General features: G+C 45.1%; 4 protein-coding genes across 6 annotated transcripts in view; 2 read left to right on the forward strand and 2 right to left on the reverse strand.

Annotated features, from left to right (window-relative positions):
* Positions 1-2,414, reverse strand: part of unga (uracil DNA glycosylase a) — a 3,016-nt gene extending 602 nt beyond the window's left edge. The window contains exons 1-6 of the mRNA XM_083673638.1: positions 2,179-2,414; positions 1,068-1,253; positions 888-983; positions 544-641; positions 316-404; positions 57-235 (exon numbers count right to left, since the gene is read on the reverse strand). Coding sequence (XP_083529764.1) covers positions 57-235; positions 316-404; positions 544-641; positions 888-983; positions 1,068-1,253; positions 2,179-2,286 — 756 coding nt within the window. The 5' untranslated portion in view covers positions 2,287-2,414. The remainder of the gene's footprint in view (positions 1-56; positions 236-315; positions 405-543; positions 642-887; positions 984-1,067; positions 1,254-2,178) is intronic.
* On the forward strand, positions 1,653-5,103 carry alkbh2 (alkB homolog 2, alpha-ketoglutarate dependent dioxygenase; the record flags this gene model as incomplete). 2 transcript variants are annotated; one of them, XM_083673640.1, is made up of 5 exons in its annotated part: positions 1,653-1,811; positions 2,562-2,770; positions 2,856-3,054; positions 3,148-3,891; positions 4,966-5,103. In XM_083673640.1, the coding sequence occupies 3 exons, from the start codon at positions 2,572-2,574 to the stop codon at positions 3,455-3,457; spliced, it is 708 nt and encodes a 235-aa protein (XP_083529766.1). In that variant the 3' UTR covers positions 3,458-3,891; positions 4,966-5,103. The 2 variants fall into 2 exon arrangements, with proteins under 2 accessions (XP_083529766.1, XP_083529765.1); XM_083673639.1 differs by lacking the exon at positions 1,653-1,811 and having other exon boundaries at positions 2,545-2,770.
* Positions 4,003-9,771, reverse strand: usp30 (ubiquitin specific peptidase 30). 2 transcript variants are annotated; one of them, XM_083673636.1, is made up of 13 exons: positions 9,685-9,771; positions 8,450-8,559; positions 8,168-8,350; positions 7,980-8,083; positions 7,685-7,783; positions 7,466-7,511; positions 7,286-7,380; positions 7,106-7,165; positions 6,894-6,980; positions 6,556-6,636; positions 5,800-6,022; positions 5,464-5,572; positions 4,003-5,350 (listed from the first exon to the last, which is right to left on the reverse strand). In XM_083673636.1, exons 1-13 carry the CDS (start codon positions 9,753-9,755, stop codon positions 5,083-5,085), a joined length of 1,536 nt encoding a protein of 511 aa, XP_083529762.1. In that variant the 5' UTR covers positions 9,756-9,771; the 3' UTR covers positions 4,003-5,082. The 2 variants fall into 2 exon arrangements, with proteins under 2 accessions (XP_083529762.1, XP_083529763.1); XM_083673637.1 differs by lacking the exon at positions 9,685-9,771 and adding an exon at positions 9,182-9,661.
* Positions 9,772-11,331: 1,560 nt separating this feature from the next.
* Positions 11,332-18,280, forward strand: svopa (SV2 related protein a; the record flags this gene model as incomplete). The annotated part of the gene is made up of 16 exons (XM_083673103.1): positions 11,332-11,366; positions 13,515-13,675; positions 13,920-14,005; positions 14,212-14,310; positions 14,712-14,783; positions 15,022-15,146; positions 15,272-15,335; positions 15,603-15,728; positions 15,822-15,950; positions 16,095-16,168; positions 16,391-16,467; positions 16,899-17,003; positions 17,109-17,220; positions 17,350-17,431; positions 17,789-17,878; positions 18,068-18,280. The coding sequence occupies 16 exons, from the start codon at positions 11,332-11,334 to the stop codon at positions 18,278-18,280; spliced, it is 1,650 nt and encodes a 549-aa protein (XP_083529229.1).
* Positions 18,281-18,936: the final 656 nt, after the last annotated feature.

The raw sequence follows: 18,936 nt of genomic DNA on the forward strand, positions 1-18,936 counted from the left end.
TTAGTGGAGGTGAGATGAAGACATAGCAAAATGTATTAAGAATGTATGAAACCAACCCTATTAATGGTAGCCCCCTTCTTCTGAGCATAAGACCCCCACAGCATGAAGACGAGGCCGTCAGAGTTGGTGCTGAGCCACTGTACCACAGCATCAGTGAACGTCTCCCAGCCCCGGTCTTTGTGAGAGTTGGCCTGATGATTTCGAACAGTCAGAACGGCGTTGAGCAACAAGACACCTAGAAAGAGGAGGAGATTTGAGGGTTTTATGGGACCAAGTTCCCTCTGGGGGTGATTAAGCAAGCAACATTCACATTACCTTGTTTGGCCCATCCAGTCAGATCTCCATGTCCAGGGTGTTTGAAGCCTTCTATATCAGAGGCCAATTCTTTATACATATTCGCCAGGCTGCAAGACAACCAGAGTAGATGTGACAACTGTGTCAGTGAATAGTGGAATCAAAAGCAGATATCCTACAGACTAATACAGATTCATGCATGACTACGACGGTGGTTAGCATCCATGTCCCACTGTGACGGCTCTGTACCTGGGTGGAGGTGCGACAGGTCTCTGCACACTGAAGCACAATCCATGGGCTTGGTTTGGACCATGGTATGGGTCCTGGCCTAGGATTACCACCTTGACCTGCGGTCCGAAGCAGAAACAGACAGATTGTTTGACAGTATGAAAGTGTGCTCACTCCAACACATGCTCAGTACTGCTGAATCCACGTGCACTAAAATGGTTTGTTTTACAGTATGCCATCTTGTAGCAGAAAGTGTCCTTTCAGTAACATGGATCATCACGTCAGGACTGTTTGAAACACACTGTGCCACAGTTAGGAGAAGGTGTCTTTGCCCCTCGAGGACCAGGTTGGAGGTTTTAACTTACATCTTGGATGTCACACATCTGTGTCCAGGTGAAGACATGTTGAGGAGGCGGGTAGACAGTCTGCCGTTTCCTCTCTTCACAAACAAAAAACATCAACTGTGACAAATAAAAGAGAGGGACAATTATTTAGTGCAACATCCCAAGAAGTGTATGTGGTTAAATACAGACTTCTCCTCTTACAGTTTTGAAATAAGGCTTTCCAAACTCAGCGCTTAATCCCTTCTGCCAGCTCTCCCCAAAGCCGTCCGGTGTGAGTTTTGCGAGCGCAGCTCTCTTGTTTCTGACCATCCGATCGATCTGCTCTGGGCTCAGGGAAGAGGACGGCTTCTCCTCATCCAATGACTTCAACTTCTTGGCCTGTCCAACCTTGGTATATTGAGCAAAACGCAATGTTGTTGAAACTTGTAGTAGGGCTGCTGGTACATTTACAATTATTCTGGCAGAACGCCTCATGTACGGTACAAGCATGTTGCAGGCGTGTTATTAAGACACAGGTGGTTAATAACAGTCTCCCGTCCCTCAGAGCTCCTCCAACCAGACACGTGTCCACAACTACAGCAGCTCCTCCACTCCTCTGACCCGCGGGAACACAGCCCGCCCTGCTGAGACGTCAACATCTCGCGGGAACACAGCCCGCCCTGCTGAGACGTCAACATCTCGCGGGAACACAGCCCGCCCTGCTGAGACGTCAACATCTCGCGGGAACACAGCCCGCCCTGCTGAGACGTCAACATCTCGCGGGAACACAGCCCGCCCTGCTGAGACGTCAACATCTCGCGGGAACACAGCCCGCCCTGCTGAGACGTCAACATCTCGCGGGAACACAGTAGCTAGCTAGCGTGTCATGTCTGCCTGGATTGTATAAATTGGATGTTTTGGAGATTTTATCTTACAGTTTAATTGACCGACGTCATCACAGAGACGGTATGTAACATTAGAGACGGTATGTAACATTAGAGACGGTATGTAACATTAGAGACGGTATGTAACATTAGAGACGGTATGTAACATTAGAGACGGTATGTAACAGAACTAGAGACGGTATGTAACATTAGAGACGGTATGTAACATTAGAGACGGTATGTAACATTAGAGACGGTATGTAACATTAGAGATGGTATGTAACATTAGAGACGGTATGTAACAGAACTAGAGACGGTATGTAACATTAGAGACGGTATGTAACATTAGAGACGGTATGTAACATTAGAGATGGTATGTAACATTAGAGACGGTATGTAACAGAACTAGACACGTTCCGAAGCTGAAGTAACGCTGCTGAAAGGCTCACGTGTTGTTGTTGTTGTTCGGCATTTTCTTCTGTTTGATTTTGCTCTTCTGAAGTTCTCTTTTTAGAGACGGGCGCAAAAAAAGAATTGATGGTTTTCTGTCCGATCATGTTTAGATGATGTTTAGATGAGGTTTAGGTGAAGTTTAGATGATGTTTAGGTGAAGTTTAGATGATGTTTAGATCTGTTCATGTTCAGGTTTCTGTTCTGTTCTGACTGCAGGGCGGAGCCTCGGCCACGTGACCGTCTGGTCCCGCCAAAACAAGCTGACGTAGAGGACGTGACGTAAAGGACGTGACGTAGGGGACATGAAGTGGGAGGTTTAGAAAAAGCATCTCGTCATTCTGGTCTGATGTTGTAATGTTGTAATGTTGTTGGTGAGCAGGAGGTCGCTGATGGAGAAGGACTGCAAGGAGGAGACTGATAATGAGGAGGATGAGAAGGATGATGCAGCTTCAGCTGAGTTTTCTCAGCCTATTCCCTGGCAGAAGATTGAGGCAGAGGGACTTGACTGTGACTATGCTTTACTCTTCCCTAAAGAGGAAGCAGACCACCTCTTTGCACAACTGGAGGAGGAAGTAGTGTACCTTACAGGCATGTATTTTCCAACACAATGCATTGGATTGACATGTTAAATGTTTTCCTAGTATGCAGTTGGACTCGTCTTCTTTTGTTACAGGTGATAAAACAAAGATCCAGGTGTTTGGAAAGGTCTACAGTGTTCCTAGAAAGCAGGCAACCTATGGTGACCCAAGACTAACCTACACCTATTCTGGGGTGAGTCTTCCAGCCAGCCCATGGACTCCAACCTTGGAGGGCATTCGTGATGCAGTCACTAAGGCAACTGGGCAAACCTTTAATTTTGTCCTGATAAACAGGTGAGTCTGTCTACATTTCTATGCAATGCTATAGAATATTCCAAATGTACTAAGTTGTGTGAGTATCGCTGTTGGAACTGCTTATCCTTTTAGGTACAAAGACGGGCATGATCACATGGGGGAGCACCGTGACGACGAGAGGGACCTGGACCCCCTCTGCCCCATCGCCTCTGTGTCTCTTGGAGCAGCTCGGGACTTTGTCTTCCGAAACAGAGAGGCACGGGGAAGACAATGCCAGCGGCACATGGACCCAGTGAAGCTGGAGCTGGCCCATGGAAGCCTGCTCCTCATGAACGCACCCACCAACACCTACTGGTACCACAGCCTGCCTGCCCGCAGGAGGGTGCTGACGGCCCGCATCAACCTCACCTTCAGACGCATCCGGCAAGACGTCAACAAATGACCGTCAGCCAGACACAGTGTCAGTTTACTGTGACTGACATCACTCACCTGCGAGCCACTCCTCAATTATAAACTTTCCGCTCATGAAAGAAAATGTGGTTTTGTCTGGTATAGCTTTGTATAAGTCTGGTATAGCTTTGTATAAGTCTGGTACAGCTTTGTATAGGGTTAGGGTTAGTCCCTAACCCTAACCCTAACCCTCACTAAGGCAAAGTCTAGCCGAGGAGATCATGATACTTGCAAGACAAGCAAGGGAATGCTTTTTGAGGACCTTTCAATCGTTATTGTCTTAAACTTAACTGTGCTAATATAAGATTTACAATATCCACTTCCACTGAAAAATTGATAACATTTCTTGCTGAATGTTTCTTTGTTCAAGGTCCAATTCATGGGTATAAGAATGACATGAGTAAAGTTCATCAGTCGCTTGGTAAGGTAAGAGCAAGGATTTAAATCCTTATTACTGTAGGTGCTTTGAGATTGTGTAAATAAAAAGCATGTTCAAAATAAAATGTCTCATTATTAGTAAGAGAAAGACAAACAAGGTTCATGAGCAGAACTTTATATTTTTCATTATTGAAAATCTATGAAAACACAATCAACTTCTTGACAAATCTCACACATACACTCAAAATCTTTTAAAATATACATTAGTGCAAATTGATTGGCAAACAGGTATGGGAGAGAGAAGGGGAATCAATGATTTTGTAGTCATACAGGGCTACAATGGTTTGAAACACTTTGGCAAATGAGGCAAAAATGTGGATCTTTAGGATATAAGTTACATTTTCAATCAATTCCAAAGCCTTTCATAACAGACTTTGACCACTTGAAATACTGATATTGTGCAATTACTGCAGTATAAAACCAATATTTTAATTGCCATGATCCTTCAATATTGTTATTTAGGAGGAAAAGTAAGAGTATACCCATTAGTTTTTTACCATGGGACTTATGATCAAGGTGCAATTGCAGATAATTAATTCTACAAAATGTCACCTAAACTGTGCAGCTAAACACATTATGACAATGTTATAATTCAAATGTTACACAATTAGAAAAAATAAAATATTCAGCAGCTTACAATGTCAATTAACATTGCATTATTTCAAATACATTTATACTGAAAATAGCTAATTCCAGACAGAAATGGCTGGAGACCATTATATGCATCAAGTACCTCAACTGACATTTCATAAAACTTTGCCCATAAGTCAAAGATGTCTTTTAAATGTAATACCAAAAGTTCTCTTCTTTGACCTGCTGACATAATGTATTACCCATGGGCCAAAGACAAATAAGATAGTAGTCATTATGATTTACATTTTCTCTGACACATTTTTTCAAAAACAAATTAATTCCTGCCATCTTTGGGGTCTAAGATGTTGTAGTTCCCCCTAAATCTTAATAAAGATAAAGTGGACATTCATATTTTAAGGGCTCAAAGTAGATCATAAACTTCAGTATTTTTACAGCAACCATGATAAAACTCTGCTCTTCCCTTGCAAGGTGGTCAGTAACATCCAAGTGTCCAGGTCATTTGGGCCAGAGGACTAAACTCCTAAGAGGAAGGTTTTCTGTGGCACACATGGCTGTCGTGGTGAACAGGAAAGTAACAGAACTGGCTCAGGGATCTTGGACATCCTCCTCCAAGCGCATCGCCGGGCCGGGCCGTCGGACCCTCTCATAGAAGAGCAAGTAGGCGTTGGAGGAGAGCGCCTCCTGCAGGCTGGCCTTGCGCACCGAGTCATCTGACACCCACAGCCATTGGGAGCTGAAGGGCGGGGGGCTGCGGAGTGGGGGGGGGCAGCGGCGGTAGGTGACAAAGTGTCCTGAGTGCATGTCACCATGGTGGACCAGCACAGCCATCAGCTGGAAGAGGAACTCTGAAGGGCTGCGGAGACCAGGTACAACAAACAATAAGAGGTGGCCGACAATATCATTCTAAACGTTTAAAAAAGTCTTTATCAATATGAAACTGAGGTGAAAGATGATGAGGTTGTTTACCTGTAGTCGTATGTGAAGCTTAGCTGTGAGCTCAGACCAGCAGAGTGGAGAAGAACAGATGGACAAGTCCCATTGGACAGATGTTTGTTGTTGTTCTGATGTCCTACATCTGTAACAACACATACATACTTGATAAGGGCAGTGTGTTCTTACTGGTTTTAAGGGTTTATATCTCTGAAATACATCTATAATGGTAAGTTTGGAATTTCCAATAACCTAGTAGGGACACTCATGATCACAGCCAGTGTTCTGTGCTTGTTAACTGTACCATTAGATTAAGATAAAGTTACCATTAAAGTTGTATTAGAGGGACAATTTAGAACAATTTAACCATACCTGTGCCGTTGGGAGTGGTCTTGTCCAGAGCCTCTTCCGGGTCGTCAGCTGTAATGGGCTTGGGACTGCAGTTGATGCGCTGTAGCCTCTGGAGGGCGGCACCATGTTTGTAGCGGTCCATGTACAGGTACTCTGTGAACTGGACATGCTCCTGTCTCTTTATGGGCGTTCCCTCATTGGACCATGTTAGTCTCTGCAGGTGGATACAGAGACACTGGGGGAGCTGCAGGAGGAGACAACATACTGATGACCAGGAGTGAAGCCACAACCAACCATGATACAGACACCATGATACAGACACCATGATACAGACACCATGATACAGATACAGATACCATGATACAGACACCATGATACAGATACAAACACCATGATACAGATACCATGATACAGATACAGACACCATGATACAGATACCATGATACAGACACCATGATACAGATACAGACACCATGATACAGATACAGACACCATGATAAAGACACCATGATACAGATACAGATACCATGATACAGACACCATGATACAGATACAGATACCATGATACAGACACCATGATAAAGACACCATGATACAGATACAGATACAGACACCATGATACAGATAGCATAACTGACATCAGTGTGAGGGCCAGCAGACAAATCATAAATACACAGCAATATGGATCTCAATATCTAGTGTGAAATGCATCATTTGAATTCAATTGACATACAGTGCAAGAAAGAATAAAGCAATACAATATTTAATCACAATTACCTTTCCCAGCTTAAGTTGTTTGATGAATGTTGTCCTCTGGCTTTGCAGGACATGCCCGTTCACTATGACTCCTTGTTGAAGCTAAGGTGACATCACAACAGCAGATCAATAGGATTTTGCTAAATATCTTCTGGAACTTCCTATTATCGTTAAACAAAAGCTCCCTCTTTAAAGGGCAAAAAAATGTATCTTCAGCCCCACATCTTATTGTTCAAACTGTAATGTCTCACATGTGGCTTTCACTAAATGACTCCATCAGGGGCATCAAACTTACAGGTTCACAGATGGAACTTTGTCTAAGCCAACAAACACACAGACAAGGTAAGAGTGAGGAGTACCTTTGTGCAGTTTTCACACTCCACCTCTTTTATGGTCTCTGAGGAGATGAAGTGCTGGAGACAGTGATCCAGGGACACCGGCCGACCCTGAGGGAAACATACTCCATCACTCCTCAGCACACAGCTGACAAACTCTTTACAAAGTGCCAGGCTTTCCATTCTATGGAGAGAACAGCAGCGGCAGGAACAAACCCTTTTCCCATGTTTCTTACCCACTGAGGTGAGGGGATGGATAAGGACAGGCTGTCAAACGAGTCATATCGCACTGGACTCTGCACACAAGTAAGGCTATTAGTAGCACAAATACACAACAATCAACAGAATCAACAGTAGACCTACATATAATTGTCCAAAATGTTGTTACATTCACATGTCTTGGAAAAAAAAATCACCTGTTGTTCGCAGTGCTTGCATGCCATATTGCTGGTTAAACGGCCGTGAAAAGGATGTTGAAACTTCCAAGGACTTGGTATCGGATGAAGAGGGCCTGCAAGAGCAAAAATTTATATTATATTGGACCAAAACCTACTTCTCTCTGGTTTAATATTCTCCACTACGATCTGCCTCCTGACCTCGACTCCTGCAGCTCAAGGTCTTCTCGTCTAACTCTGGGAGACTCTGAGGAAAATACAAAGGAACAGAGGAACTCAGACTGCATTAATACAGTTAACTTGCATCATAATCACACCGACAGTCTAGCTGAACTGGCTTGAGCTTTGAGTGTTGAAGGGGAGAGAATGAGTCCAGCTGAGCTGAGTGGGTGTTGAAGGGGAGGGATGAGAGCAACTTGCCTCAAGGGACTGAATATCAAAGAGGTGGGTCACTTTGGGTTGCCGATCTCGCTCCTCTTCCAAAGAGGAAGTAAGGACATGGAAGAGCTCATGGGCATCCTAAGGACAGTAGAGAGGCCTGATATTAATATACCAGGAAACTCCTGAATGACAGCTTTGAAGTGTTGTGATGTTACCAAAAGCTAAATAGATACTAGCAATAACAAGATCACAATTGAGAGAATGAAAGATAATGAATGCTATGAGCCTAATATTTTCAGAGAGTAGGGACAACTGATGCTATATTCATATTCACCTGCTCCTCAAAGGAACTGATATGCCATCTGTAGAGTCTGAGGACGTCCAGGAGGCCCCCTGCATCCAACACATCCTCCTCCCCAGGGTCATCGCTTGACAGAGCTGCATAGAAAATACTTCACTGTCAGAGTCGACAAATGGCACTAACAGGTATTCAAATCACCCACAGATCACAGATCACAGTACCTTTGAGGAGCTGCAGGAGAGTCCTGGACAGCTGCTTGTGTTTCTCTGGCTCGGCTTCAGAAACTCTTCTGCGGCCTGTAAACTCCTCCAGCCACCTGATAAAGGAGGGGCAGGCTGCCAGGCCCTGGAGCAGAGAGTTCATAAAGCAGGTGTTGCCCAGATTCAATAGGCCTGGGACCATACCTATGGAAGAGAATAGTTTTAACAAAGCACCCTTCATAGTTATCTATGTACACAATATTAACTAGTGACATGCCTTACCAAAAAAAAAAAAGACCTTACCTTTCTTCTTCTTTTTGCGGTCTGTGATCGGACCCCATAGAACATAAACTCCGGCTGCCATAGCAGCCACTATCCCACCAATGACTCCCCAGTTTTTCATCATTTTGTTCCTGAAATACATCAGCACCAATGAGTAATGCTAAGGACAGCCCTGCAGTGAGTCAATGTGCATGACAAGCCAGCCAAAGTAGGACTGGCTGAAGTGACAAGGGCTTACTTACTGGGGAAATACCTTTAGTCTATCTAACAGGTATGTCCTAACTAACCGTGTGCAGGGCAGCAGAACTACACAGAGAAGTGGAGCAAAGGAGCTGCACTCAGCCTGGTCCTGAATGACTTAAAGGCTTGTTGCAGACTGTCACCCTGACCGGGTAAGGACCCAGACTGTCACCCTGACCGGGTAAGGACCCAGACTGTCACCCTGACCGGGTAAGGACCCAGACTGTCACCCTGACCGGGTAAGGACCCAGACTGTCACCCTGACCGGGTAAGGACCCAGACTGTCACCCTGACCGGGTAACCACGGCCATCAGGCCGACCAGGGCTGGCCTCCCTCCCTCCCTAAATGACACATCTTGACTCTGTCGCACTCTCTGTGATTAATCCACGGCTGATCGCAAACACACCGGAAAAATCAGACCTAATCTGCCCCTGAGCCCTTTCACACTCCATGGAAGATAAGCGGGTTATTTACAAACCACGGCACGACGGTTTCCATACGTTTCCACATACCGATGCTAAGTTGCTATCGTGGTAGGCTGTACTATCCCTCCCTGGATCCCTGGTTCTTCTCAGCCGTTCTCCTTCGTTCCTGGCCGGCCTGAGGAGCCTCTCTCCCCGGTTAGCTACGACACAAGGCACCGTGCTAAAGTAGGAGCTAGCTGGCTAAGATAGCTCGGTGTCTGGAACTAATCTCAGTCACACTGTCGAGCTGTTCACATCCAAAGTTTGTTCTTCCAGCCGGTCTATTCTAACACTCCGCAGCCAGCCTGGTCTTCCCTGTTCAGTAGATCTGAGATGATCAACTGGCTACCTGGCTAGCTAGCTGATGTAGTTGTACTGCTGTGTGTGTGTGTGTGGTGAGCTGCTAGCTAAGGTGTGTGTGTGTGTGCAGCAGCAAGCTAACGGCAAATGTTGATTCAGCAGCGGATTGACCGTTTCCTCCACCCCGTTTAACAGAGAACATTTGATACTCATAAAGATCCTGAGTTTATTTGCCAGGATTCAGGTCTGACCTGACGGTCGATCCGGAGCTCAGAAACTCCCGAACCAGCTTTTCCGAGGCTTCAGGTCGACACCACGGCATCCTGGAGCTCCGTCCTGCTGCGCGGAACCAACGTCTGCGGAACCAATGTCTGTAAGGGGAACGTAAACAATGCAGTACCGGAAGTGAATGTATTTGGTAATGGCCCGTTCGCAGGCGTCACATTCACTCCAAACAGTGTTGCGCAGATTCCTCAGATTATTGTTTCAGGGTTGTCACTTCTACCCCCAAAATGATGGCAGTGTGTCACCTTCACATTCGGACTTGTTAAATACATTAATTTTACACACACATTGTGTATTAAAAAAAGATATGTCATATTGTGTGTGTGTGTGTGTGTGTGTGTGTGTGTGTGTGTGTGTGTGTGTGTGTGTGTGTGTGTGTGTGTGTGTGTGTGTGTGTGCTTGTATAAGAGAAAGAGAGAGAGTGAGAGTGTGTGTGTGTGTGTGTGTGTGTGTGTGTGTGTGTGTTAGAGAGAGAGGGATTGATTGCGCACCAGCACACCAAGACTAACAGGATTGAGCAGCTCTAAATGGCTGAGCCTCTATAAAGTACTGCCCTGATGAGAGTGTTCTATGAGTGTTCTATGAGTGTTGTATGAGTGTTCTATGAGTGTTCTATGAGAGTGTTCTATGAGAGTGTTCTATGAGTGTTCTATGAGTGTTCTATGAGTGTTCTATGAGAGTGTTCTATGAGTGTTCTATGAGTGTTCTATGAGTGTTCTATGAGTGTTCTATGAGAGTGTTCTATGAGAGTGTTCTATGAGTGTTCTATGAGTGTTCTATGAGAGTGTTCTATGAGAGTGTTCTATGAGTGTTCTATGAGAGTGTTCTATGAGTGTGTTCTATGAGTGTGTTCTATGAGTGTTCTATGAGTGTTCTATGAGGGTGTTCTATGAGAGTGTTCTGGCCCTCATCAGCTTCATCTCCTACATGTGTGTCATGTAGGCTGGTGTGTTATGATGGACTACAACATGTAGACCTGTAGGTAAGTGTTGATGTGTTGCCTAACTGGCTTGGCATTGTACATTGAAAGAAAGATCCACCTTTTTACATCAAGGTTTATCACTTCATGACTTGGAAATAATGAATGTTCTTTGATATATATTTAACAGATCGAAGTAAACACTTAGGCCTAATTTCGAGGCTGTAACACACATTATCGACCCAGCAACTAGATCAGAATCAGAATCAGAATTATTTTATTTGGCCAAGTATATTTGCACATACAGTAAATTGACTTGGTGAGGTTGGTGCATGGACATAAAAAACAAATAGCAAATATTGACAAGAAATTTACAAAATAGCAAAATATTTAAAAAAAATAGCAAGACACCGTTATAGGAGACGTTGCGGTTGGTCTTTTTAGCCTGTGTCCAAATAGGCTATAATAGTTTGTTAATTAGTCTATAAAATCCTAGACAGGAGCTGTGAAGGCTGAGGTCGCTGGTCGTTGGTCGCTGTGACGCGACACGGGAAGCGGTGTGAACACTCGGTGGCGCTCCGCTGAGAACAGGACGGCCGCTGTCCGCCAACCGGTGCTGAAATCTCCGCTCCTTATTCCAACAATGTAACGGCAATGAGACAAAACACTGTGGGACCCAATAAACACCACAAACATGGACGATGATTTGTTCCAGTTAAGACAGCTTCCGTGAGTATGCAATTCAAATGCAATGATGTTAAAACTCCATTTCTCATTTTAACTCATTAGGCCATTTTGCTTCACTGATCTGTCGCCTCGGACGCAGCCTTTTCTTCGCACATTTGCCGTGGTTTAGACTTCGCTCGGGGTTGACAGAAAATAATACAACAAACCGACGTGCAGATATGATTTATTACGGGCAACATTTTACTCCTCAATAGGCAATAGGCCACTAGCTTCGAAAACAGGATGATGTAGAGAACTGACGGTGCATTTTGTTTGGCAAGGACAGGTTTGGTAAACCAATCGACCCAGTTGTGTAGTCGAGGCCATACGCAGGTACCCGCCGTAGACCCACTTACTTTGGTCGGGATTTTGCGTCTACACACCTATAATTCATCAACGATACATACGTGGGCTAGAATTAGGCCTATGGATCTTGTGCAAAGCGATATGCGACGCAGAAGTCGACTGTGTTCCTGTTCAAGAGTGATGTTTGTTTACAGCAAGTGAACCTGTGTTGAGATGAGAGCAGATTTGGAGACTTGTACAGTTACTGCAGCCAGAATGAGCAGACTGGCTGGCGGACTGCCGGGCTGCACGCAGTCTGGAACCAGTTTGCTCATCCTTCTAACTTCCCAACATGGACACTTGACTTCGTAGTCTACTCTATAGTCAGTATTTTGAATATATACGCATTATTTGGCAGTGATGTGAATTGTAGCAGATCAACGCATGCTCTGCTGTTGAGCTTGCAGCCCATTGCAGTTCACACCCCCTTCCAAAAAAATACAAATATTTGACATAATAATATCAGTGTCATCATTGGTTTGATGGAAATTTCAGTCATATTTTTGACTGGAATGTAGGTTAGCCTGGATGTAGGCCTAATTAAAAGATGGTTAGGGGCAGGCAACTTACTGTAACACACGTATTGTTATGTAAAGCTTGATACCATATTGGCCTCCACACTTCTACAATTAGGCATTTATTGGTTAGTTCTGTCTTCCTGAAACCCTAACCCTAACCCTAACCCTAACCCTAACCCTAAGTATACTCACTTCTTCATTTACAACTATACCACTGAATTGACCCACATATGACCGAACATTCTATAGCCTGTCAACTGTTCATATATAATATGCTATATACTAAATAGATATAATGTTGGAAAATATATGAATTTAGTTGTGGTATCCCTATTAAAATGGCCTACTCATATGAATATGTTCAATGTGTTGAATCGATATAATGCATCTTATTTTACACCAGAACCTCATTTTCAATTTTGTTGCAAAAAAGGTAAATAGATTTCTGTGAATTTACATAGTTTGGTTTGCTCACATAACCAGCTGACCACACAAGTCAGATGTCAGTCACTAGCAATTTCCAACTTATTCCCCACATTGAGTTTCTCCTCACTGATGTGTGAATGGTCCCTACCTAACGTTGTCTATGTCACAGCAACACAGTGATCTGGTAATAGGCCCAGTCGCTATCTAACAGAGACAAGAAATCAAGCAATAAGTGACTGTGGCCACAACCCCCCACCCCCCCTCTCTGTCTCTTGACTGTACTCACAGTACTAATTCTCCTAGCAGAATGTTTGCAGATTCAATGTTATTGCATAAGAAGAAGATACTAGATCTTGAAGCAATCCTTCTCCATATCTAAATACAGTATGTGGGATAGATATTGTATCATCCTCTACTGAAAGAAATTGAAGGACAGGAAACAAGACATTTAAATATCTAGGCACCTCACTTGGTGATCAGCAGTATTCATGTCACGGCAGATCTGTGCTGTAATTACAGTGATTAAGACATCACTGGCTGCCTCCATATTCTTTTCAGTGTGAGCAGTCTGATCTCAGAGCAGTCTGATCTCAGAAAAGGAGTGGATTATAAGATATGTTTACAGAAAACATATAGCATGTCTCGGTATTATCTTAACATTTGAGGATCAGTTCAACAATGACCAGACAAGCCTGTTGGGTGAGAACAGTAGTGTGGAAATGTCCACTTGCTTGGATCACCTAGGAAACAGCCCCTCATTCTCAGCCTCATTCAGCTCAGTGTTGCTACAAACCCACAAACCCACAAACCCACAAACCCACAACGCTCTGAGCTTTAATCTCCATGAGTTTCTCTCTTTTAGCGTGGTCAAGTTCCGGCGCACGGGAGAGAGCACGCGCTCCGAGGACGACGGTGGGGGCAGAGAGCAGGAGGTCCGGGTCCATGAGGGGCAGACTGACCTGGAGTCTGTGGCTCTTGCAGATGGAGCACCAGTACCTCGCGAGTTTGCAAATCCAACTGATGGTATAAATGTGTTCCTTCTAAGACTCCTCTCACATCCAGACTCAGAACTCTTTTATCCATGGAAACCCATCCAAACCCTGTCCCTGGCTGTCAACTTTTGAGAGTCTGTAATGAGAAGGGCAATAGTATTGTTAACATATTTGTAACTTAGTTATGCACAATTCATTCTCAGTCATTATCTGCATTGCGTTACTTGAGTTGATATGGGATTTATGGATAAATGACACCATGTCTCTTCTCCCAGACACGTTCATGGTGGAGGATGCTGTGGAGGCCATTGGCTTTGGGAAGTTCCAGTGGAAACTCTCCATCCTCACTGGTCTGGCCTGGGTGAGCATCCACAGTCTGGACAGAACGGCTGAGAGCGACAGCATTACAATTACATAGAATGAAATCTGTATTGTGTGTATGTACATATGGTTATGAATTTGTGTCACAGTATGAGCAGAATTATTCCTCCAGTGTGTCCTAACCCTAACCCTAACCCTAACCTCATTGATGTCCGTCCTGCCGGCCACTGACTCTGGTTTGTTCAGATGGCTGATGCCATGGAGATGATGATCCTCAGCATCCTGGCCCCTCAGCTGCACTGTGAATGGAGATTGCCGAGCTTGGAGGTTGCTTTACTCACCTCGGTAATGCCTGCTTCTTTTCAACACTGCTTATCAGTAACATGATGTGATTATTGTACTGGTGGTTTGGATGATACAGAACATGGTTGTGATTGTATGCACTAGCAGGTTGAAGGTCTAGCAGGTCGAAGGTCTAGCAGGTCGAAGGTCTAGCAGGTCGAAAGGTCTAGCAGGTCTAGCAGGTCGAAGGTCTAGCAAGTCTAGCAGGTCGAAGGTCTAGCAGGTCGAAGGTCTAGCAGGTCTAGCAGGTCGAAGGTCTAGCAGGTCTAGCAGGTCGAAGGTCTAGCAGGTCTAGCAGGTCTAGCAGGTCTAGCAGGTCGAAGGTCTAGCAGGGCTAGCAGGTCTAGCAGGTTGAAGGTCTCTACATCCAGTATTTGATGCCCCTCCCTGTTTTTCTATGCCAGGTGGTGTTCATTGGAATGATGATCAGCTCCTCCCTTTGGGGAAACATATCCGACAAGTATGGCAGAAAAACTGTGAGTTCTATAGATATGTTGTATGTAAATGATAAAGGATAGGAACACATACATACACATCATGTATTACAGCCTCAATGAGTCAGTCATTTCAAAGTATCAAACAGGAATAACATTTTTGTTTCAGGACAGAACAGGCACAGCTTTATTGATCTGCAGTTGTATGTGTCAGGGTTGAGAGCAGGTGGCCAGCAGCAGCAGACGCGGGGTGGTGATGTGTGGTTGTGGGTTCCTACAGGGTCTGAAGTTGAGCGTGCTGTGGACCATGTTCTACGGCCTGATGAGCGCCTTCGCCCCCGTCTACGGCTGGATCCTCTTCCTCCGGGCCCTGGTGGGCTTCGGCATCGGAGGAGCCCCACAGTCGTAAGTGTGTCTTGTCTCTACCTGTTGACACGATAATGTAGCCATAGCGACAGTATGACTGATCTGTAACGGCTTGTTTCATGAGCGCTATCCACCCAGGAATGATGACTGATCTCTCCCTTTAGGGTGACGCTGTATGCAGAGTTTCTCCCTATGAGGTCCAGAGCCACCTGCATTTTGCTAATAGAGGTACGACCTTCACTACTGCTTCACCTCAGTGGCAGGACGAAGCCAACTGTTTGATTTCCTCCCCTTCCTCCTTCCCTCTCTGTCAACTCAAATCTTTCATGGTGGTGCAAATCAGTCCACTTGTATGTGAGTGTCCGTGTTGATGACAGATGTGTGGCCCCCTGGGGAGCAGACTGGACCTCTGAGCTGGATCAATTAATTCTGCTTGAATGTGCCAGAGAACTTGTCATGCCAACCCTTGCATGTGTCTGTTGCTGCCCCCTGCAGATATTCTGGGCGCTGGGCACAGTGTTTGAGGTTCTGCTGGCCATCTTGGTGATGCCCACTCTGGGCTGGCGCTGGCTGCTTGCCCTCTCCACCGTTCCCCTCTTCATCTTTGCCATCCTCAGTTTTGTGAGTAGGAGGAAGAACAGTTAATCTAATCCCATTCAGCTTGACATCAGTTTCTCTTCTATGAAATGATTGACACTTTGGTTTTGGGGACAGTGGCTGCCAGAGAGCGCTCGCTACGACGTGCTGACAGGGAACCAGGAAAAAGCTCTGGCCACCCTGAAGCGCATCGCCACGGAGAATGGAGTACCCATGCCCCTGGGAAAACTCATCGCTGCAAGACAGGTATGGCCTGCCCATAACACACACTGTGTGTTAAAAAATGTAATATTAATGTACAGTGTAAGATGAACAGATTCTAATTTGTTTTATAATCTAGTCCTATTGTTCAGTTGTTTACTTGTGCTCTTTCTTGACTGTCTGGATCAGGAGGATCGTGGGAAGATTCAGGACCTGTTCTCACCCCAGTTTCGCTGCACCACGGTTCTGCTGTGGTTTATCTGGTAAACGAGTGAACAACCTTTAACTAGGAAAAAAGAAATATATCTTCATTTGTAATAATCAAATGACCTCTGATGACTGAACTCAAAATGTTCCTACATCTCTCCAACATAAATACTATCTACATATTTTGATTAAACGTTCACATAAGAACTACATCTTTAATTAACCCAGTTTTCCCCGTGGGGATCCAGTGAATGAGTGCTTTGTTTGATGTGCCTCAGGTTCTCGAATGCCTTCTCCTACTACGGTCTGGTGCTGCTCACCACAGAGCTGTTTCAGGAGGGGGGGACGTGTGGGGGTGAGTCACTGCTCCTCTGACATCAGCACTAGCACTCTCAAGGACAACATTGACCTGCTGTGCTGAATCCATGGCCATTTTTAGACCAAACACTCTATAAACTCGACTAATTGACATTAATGTATTGAGTCGGTTAATTCGTAAATGGTGTGTGGGAGGGGGGGTGTGTGTGGGGGGGGGGGGGCAAAGGAAACAGATAACAGACATTCCCGACAAACACTTCACATGCTATTTACTTCACATGCTATTATAGGACTAAAAACAGCTATGAGATGCTTTCATCATGATAAGGTTTTCCTGACTACTGGTTAGATTGTGTTCTGTGTACAAGTCTATAATATATACGTCTCAAGGCCTTTTTAGGACCTTGTGATGCTGCAGGTTTGCAATAACTGTGCATCAGCTTTCTCTTGTGTTGTGTCTCCCTCTAGTGTCCAAAGGCAGCAAGAGGGATCCCAAGTGTAGCCTGGAGTGTAAATACTTGAGCCCTGACGACTACAAGGACCTGCTGTGGACTACCTTGTCTGAATTCCCAGGTAAACGGCAAACTCCTGGTATGAGCTGGTAAATGTCCATGATTATGTATGCGTTTTCAAAGTGTCTTGCAATGTACTTTGTAACATGTATTGAATGTCGGGTAGGCCTGCTGGTGACCCTGTGGGCAATCGATCGGCTTGGAAGGAAAAAGACTATGGCGTTGTGCTTCTTCATCTTCTCTCTCTGCATTGTGCCCCTCTACGCTTGTGTAGGGAGGTGAGGCATTCATCCATCTGAAGATTACAGAGAAATGACATACAGACTATTGTCAAGTACACAAAAATATCAAATTGTGAATCAACTCAACTTTGGGGTAATACCAGCATTGTTGTGTCTCTGATACAGGACCTCCCTGACAGTACTGATATTCATCGCCAGGGCCTTCATTGCAGGAGGATTCCAGGCTGCATATGTCTACACCCCTGAGGTCAGGTCACAGACAATAGAAGCACATGTGGTTCCATCGTCCTGTTTGTAAAAAGTTAGCTTTCATTTGGCCTTGATTTTCACTAGTACTTTGATATCTAATCAGATTAAACTCTGGAGTCTGTTAATCAGTCTCTTTTTCCACTATTGAATAACTATGTCCCATTGCCATTTATGGCAGGGAGGTGGATTGGCCTGAAGTCACCTTTCAAGTTCCTTTTATTACAGTGTCTGTATGGGTCAAACTAACTAGAAAGTGATGGAGAAGGACATAGTTGTTGGTCTTTACACAGAAGAGTGTCTAAACTGAATTGAAATAAATGCTATATTGTAATGGTGCTCTCTGCTGCCCCCTCAGGTGTACCCGACAGCAACCAGAGCGTTAGGTCTGGGGACCAGTAGTGGAATGGCCAGAGTTGGTGCCCTCATCACACCCTTTGTTGCACAGGTAAGATTACCAAGCATCCGTCAACCAACATAAAGTCTATTTACTTAAACGTGTACTGAAAATCACTTCAGGGAGGATATAGAGGAAGGCACACAAATAATACTTTTCATTCAGTCTTTGACAGTATTCCCTCACGCCGCTGCAGAGAGGCTGCTGTTCCGTTTGTTTCTTCCTCTGCCTGTCCTGCAGGTCATGTTGGAGTCGTCTGTGTACCTGACTCTCTCAGTGTACTGCTGCTGCTGCCTTCTGGCTGCCATCGCCTCCTGTGCTCTGCCCATTGAGACCACGGGCCGGGGCCTGCAGGAGTCCAGCCACCGCGAGTGGGGCCAGGAGATGATGGGCCGGGGCTCCGCCCACAGCCCAGGGGGGATCCCCCACTCCAGCTCCGGATCCCAGGACTGAGGAGAGGTTAAAGGAATGGAGAAGGGGTGTTGCTGGAGTGGAAGAGAGGGTCACTGCAAGAACGGGGAGCTAGACTAGCATCCCTTGTCCATCTCAACTCACATGTGTCATTACTGGTTTGTATATAGGCACCACGGTGGCTTGAGAGAGCCTGCCAGCGCAATGTTAGTCAAAACCATTTGAATCTCCAACCATCATCACTGTCATGATTTTTTCCAATGTACATTAACTACACTCTGTGTTTGATATTTACACTGGATTGTGGCAGGAAGAAAAGCAATGCATTCAGGATGGGTTGGTCATTCTATAGGCACAGTATTTGAATTCTACATTCAAATTTTGAGGGAGAAGGACAGCAAGAGAGTGACAGTGAAAGGAAGTGATAGAGGACAGCTGCTTTGAATCTCCCTTCTTAAGACAGAGAATGCAACAGAAGCCCACACTCTTGTGCACAGCTACAAACTATGTCGTAAATTGCCTCTTTTAATACACTAATTATAAACAATATCATCAGAACTGCACAGCTGGGGTTGGCTGTAGTTCCCCTCACCAGGGTAATACCAGCCCCTTAATTACCCTGGAATTAAAGACTCAATGAGGTCTGGGGTCACAGATCTTCATTAATGGTTGCACTTCACAATCATAATCATGACAGG

Source organism: Argentina silus (genome assembly GCF_951799395.1).
Source record: "Argentina silus genome assembly, chromosome: 7".
Lineage (NCBI taxonomy): Eukaryota > Metazoa > Chordata > Actinopteri > Argentiniformes > Argentinidae > Argentina > Argentina silus.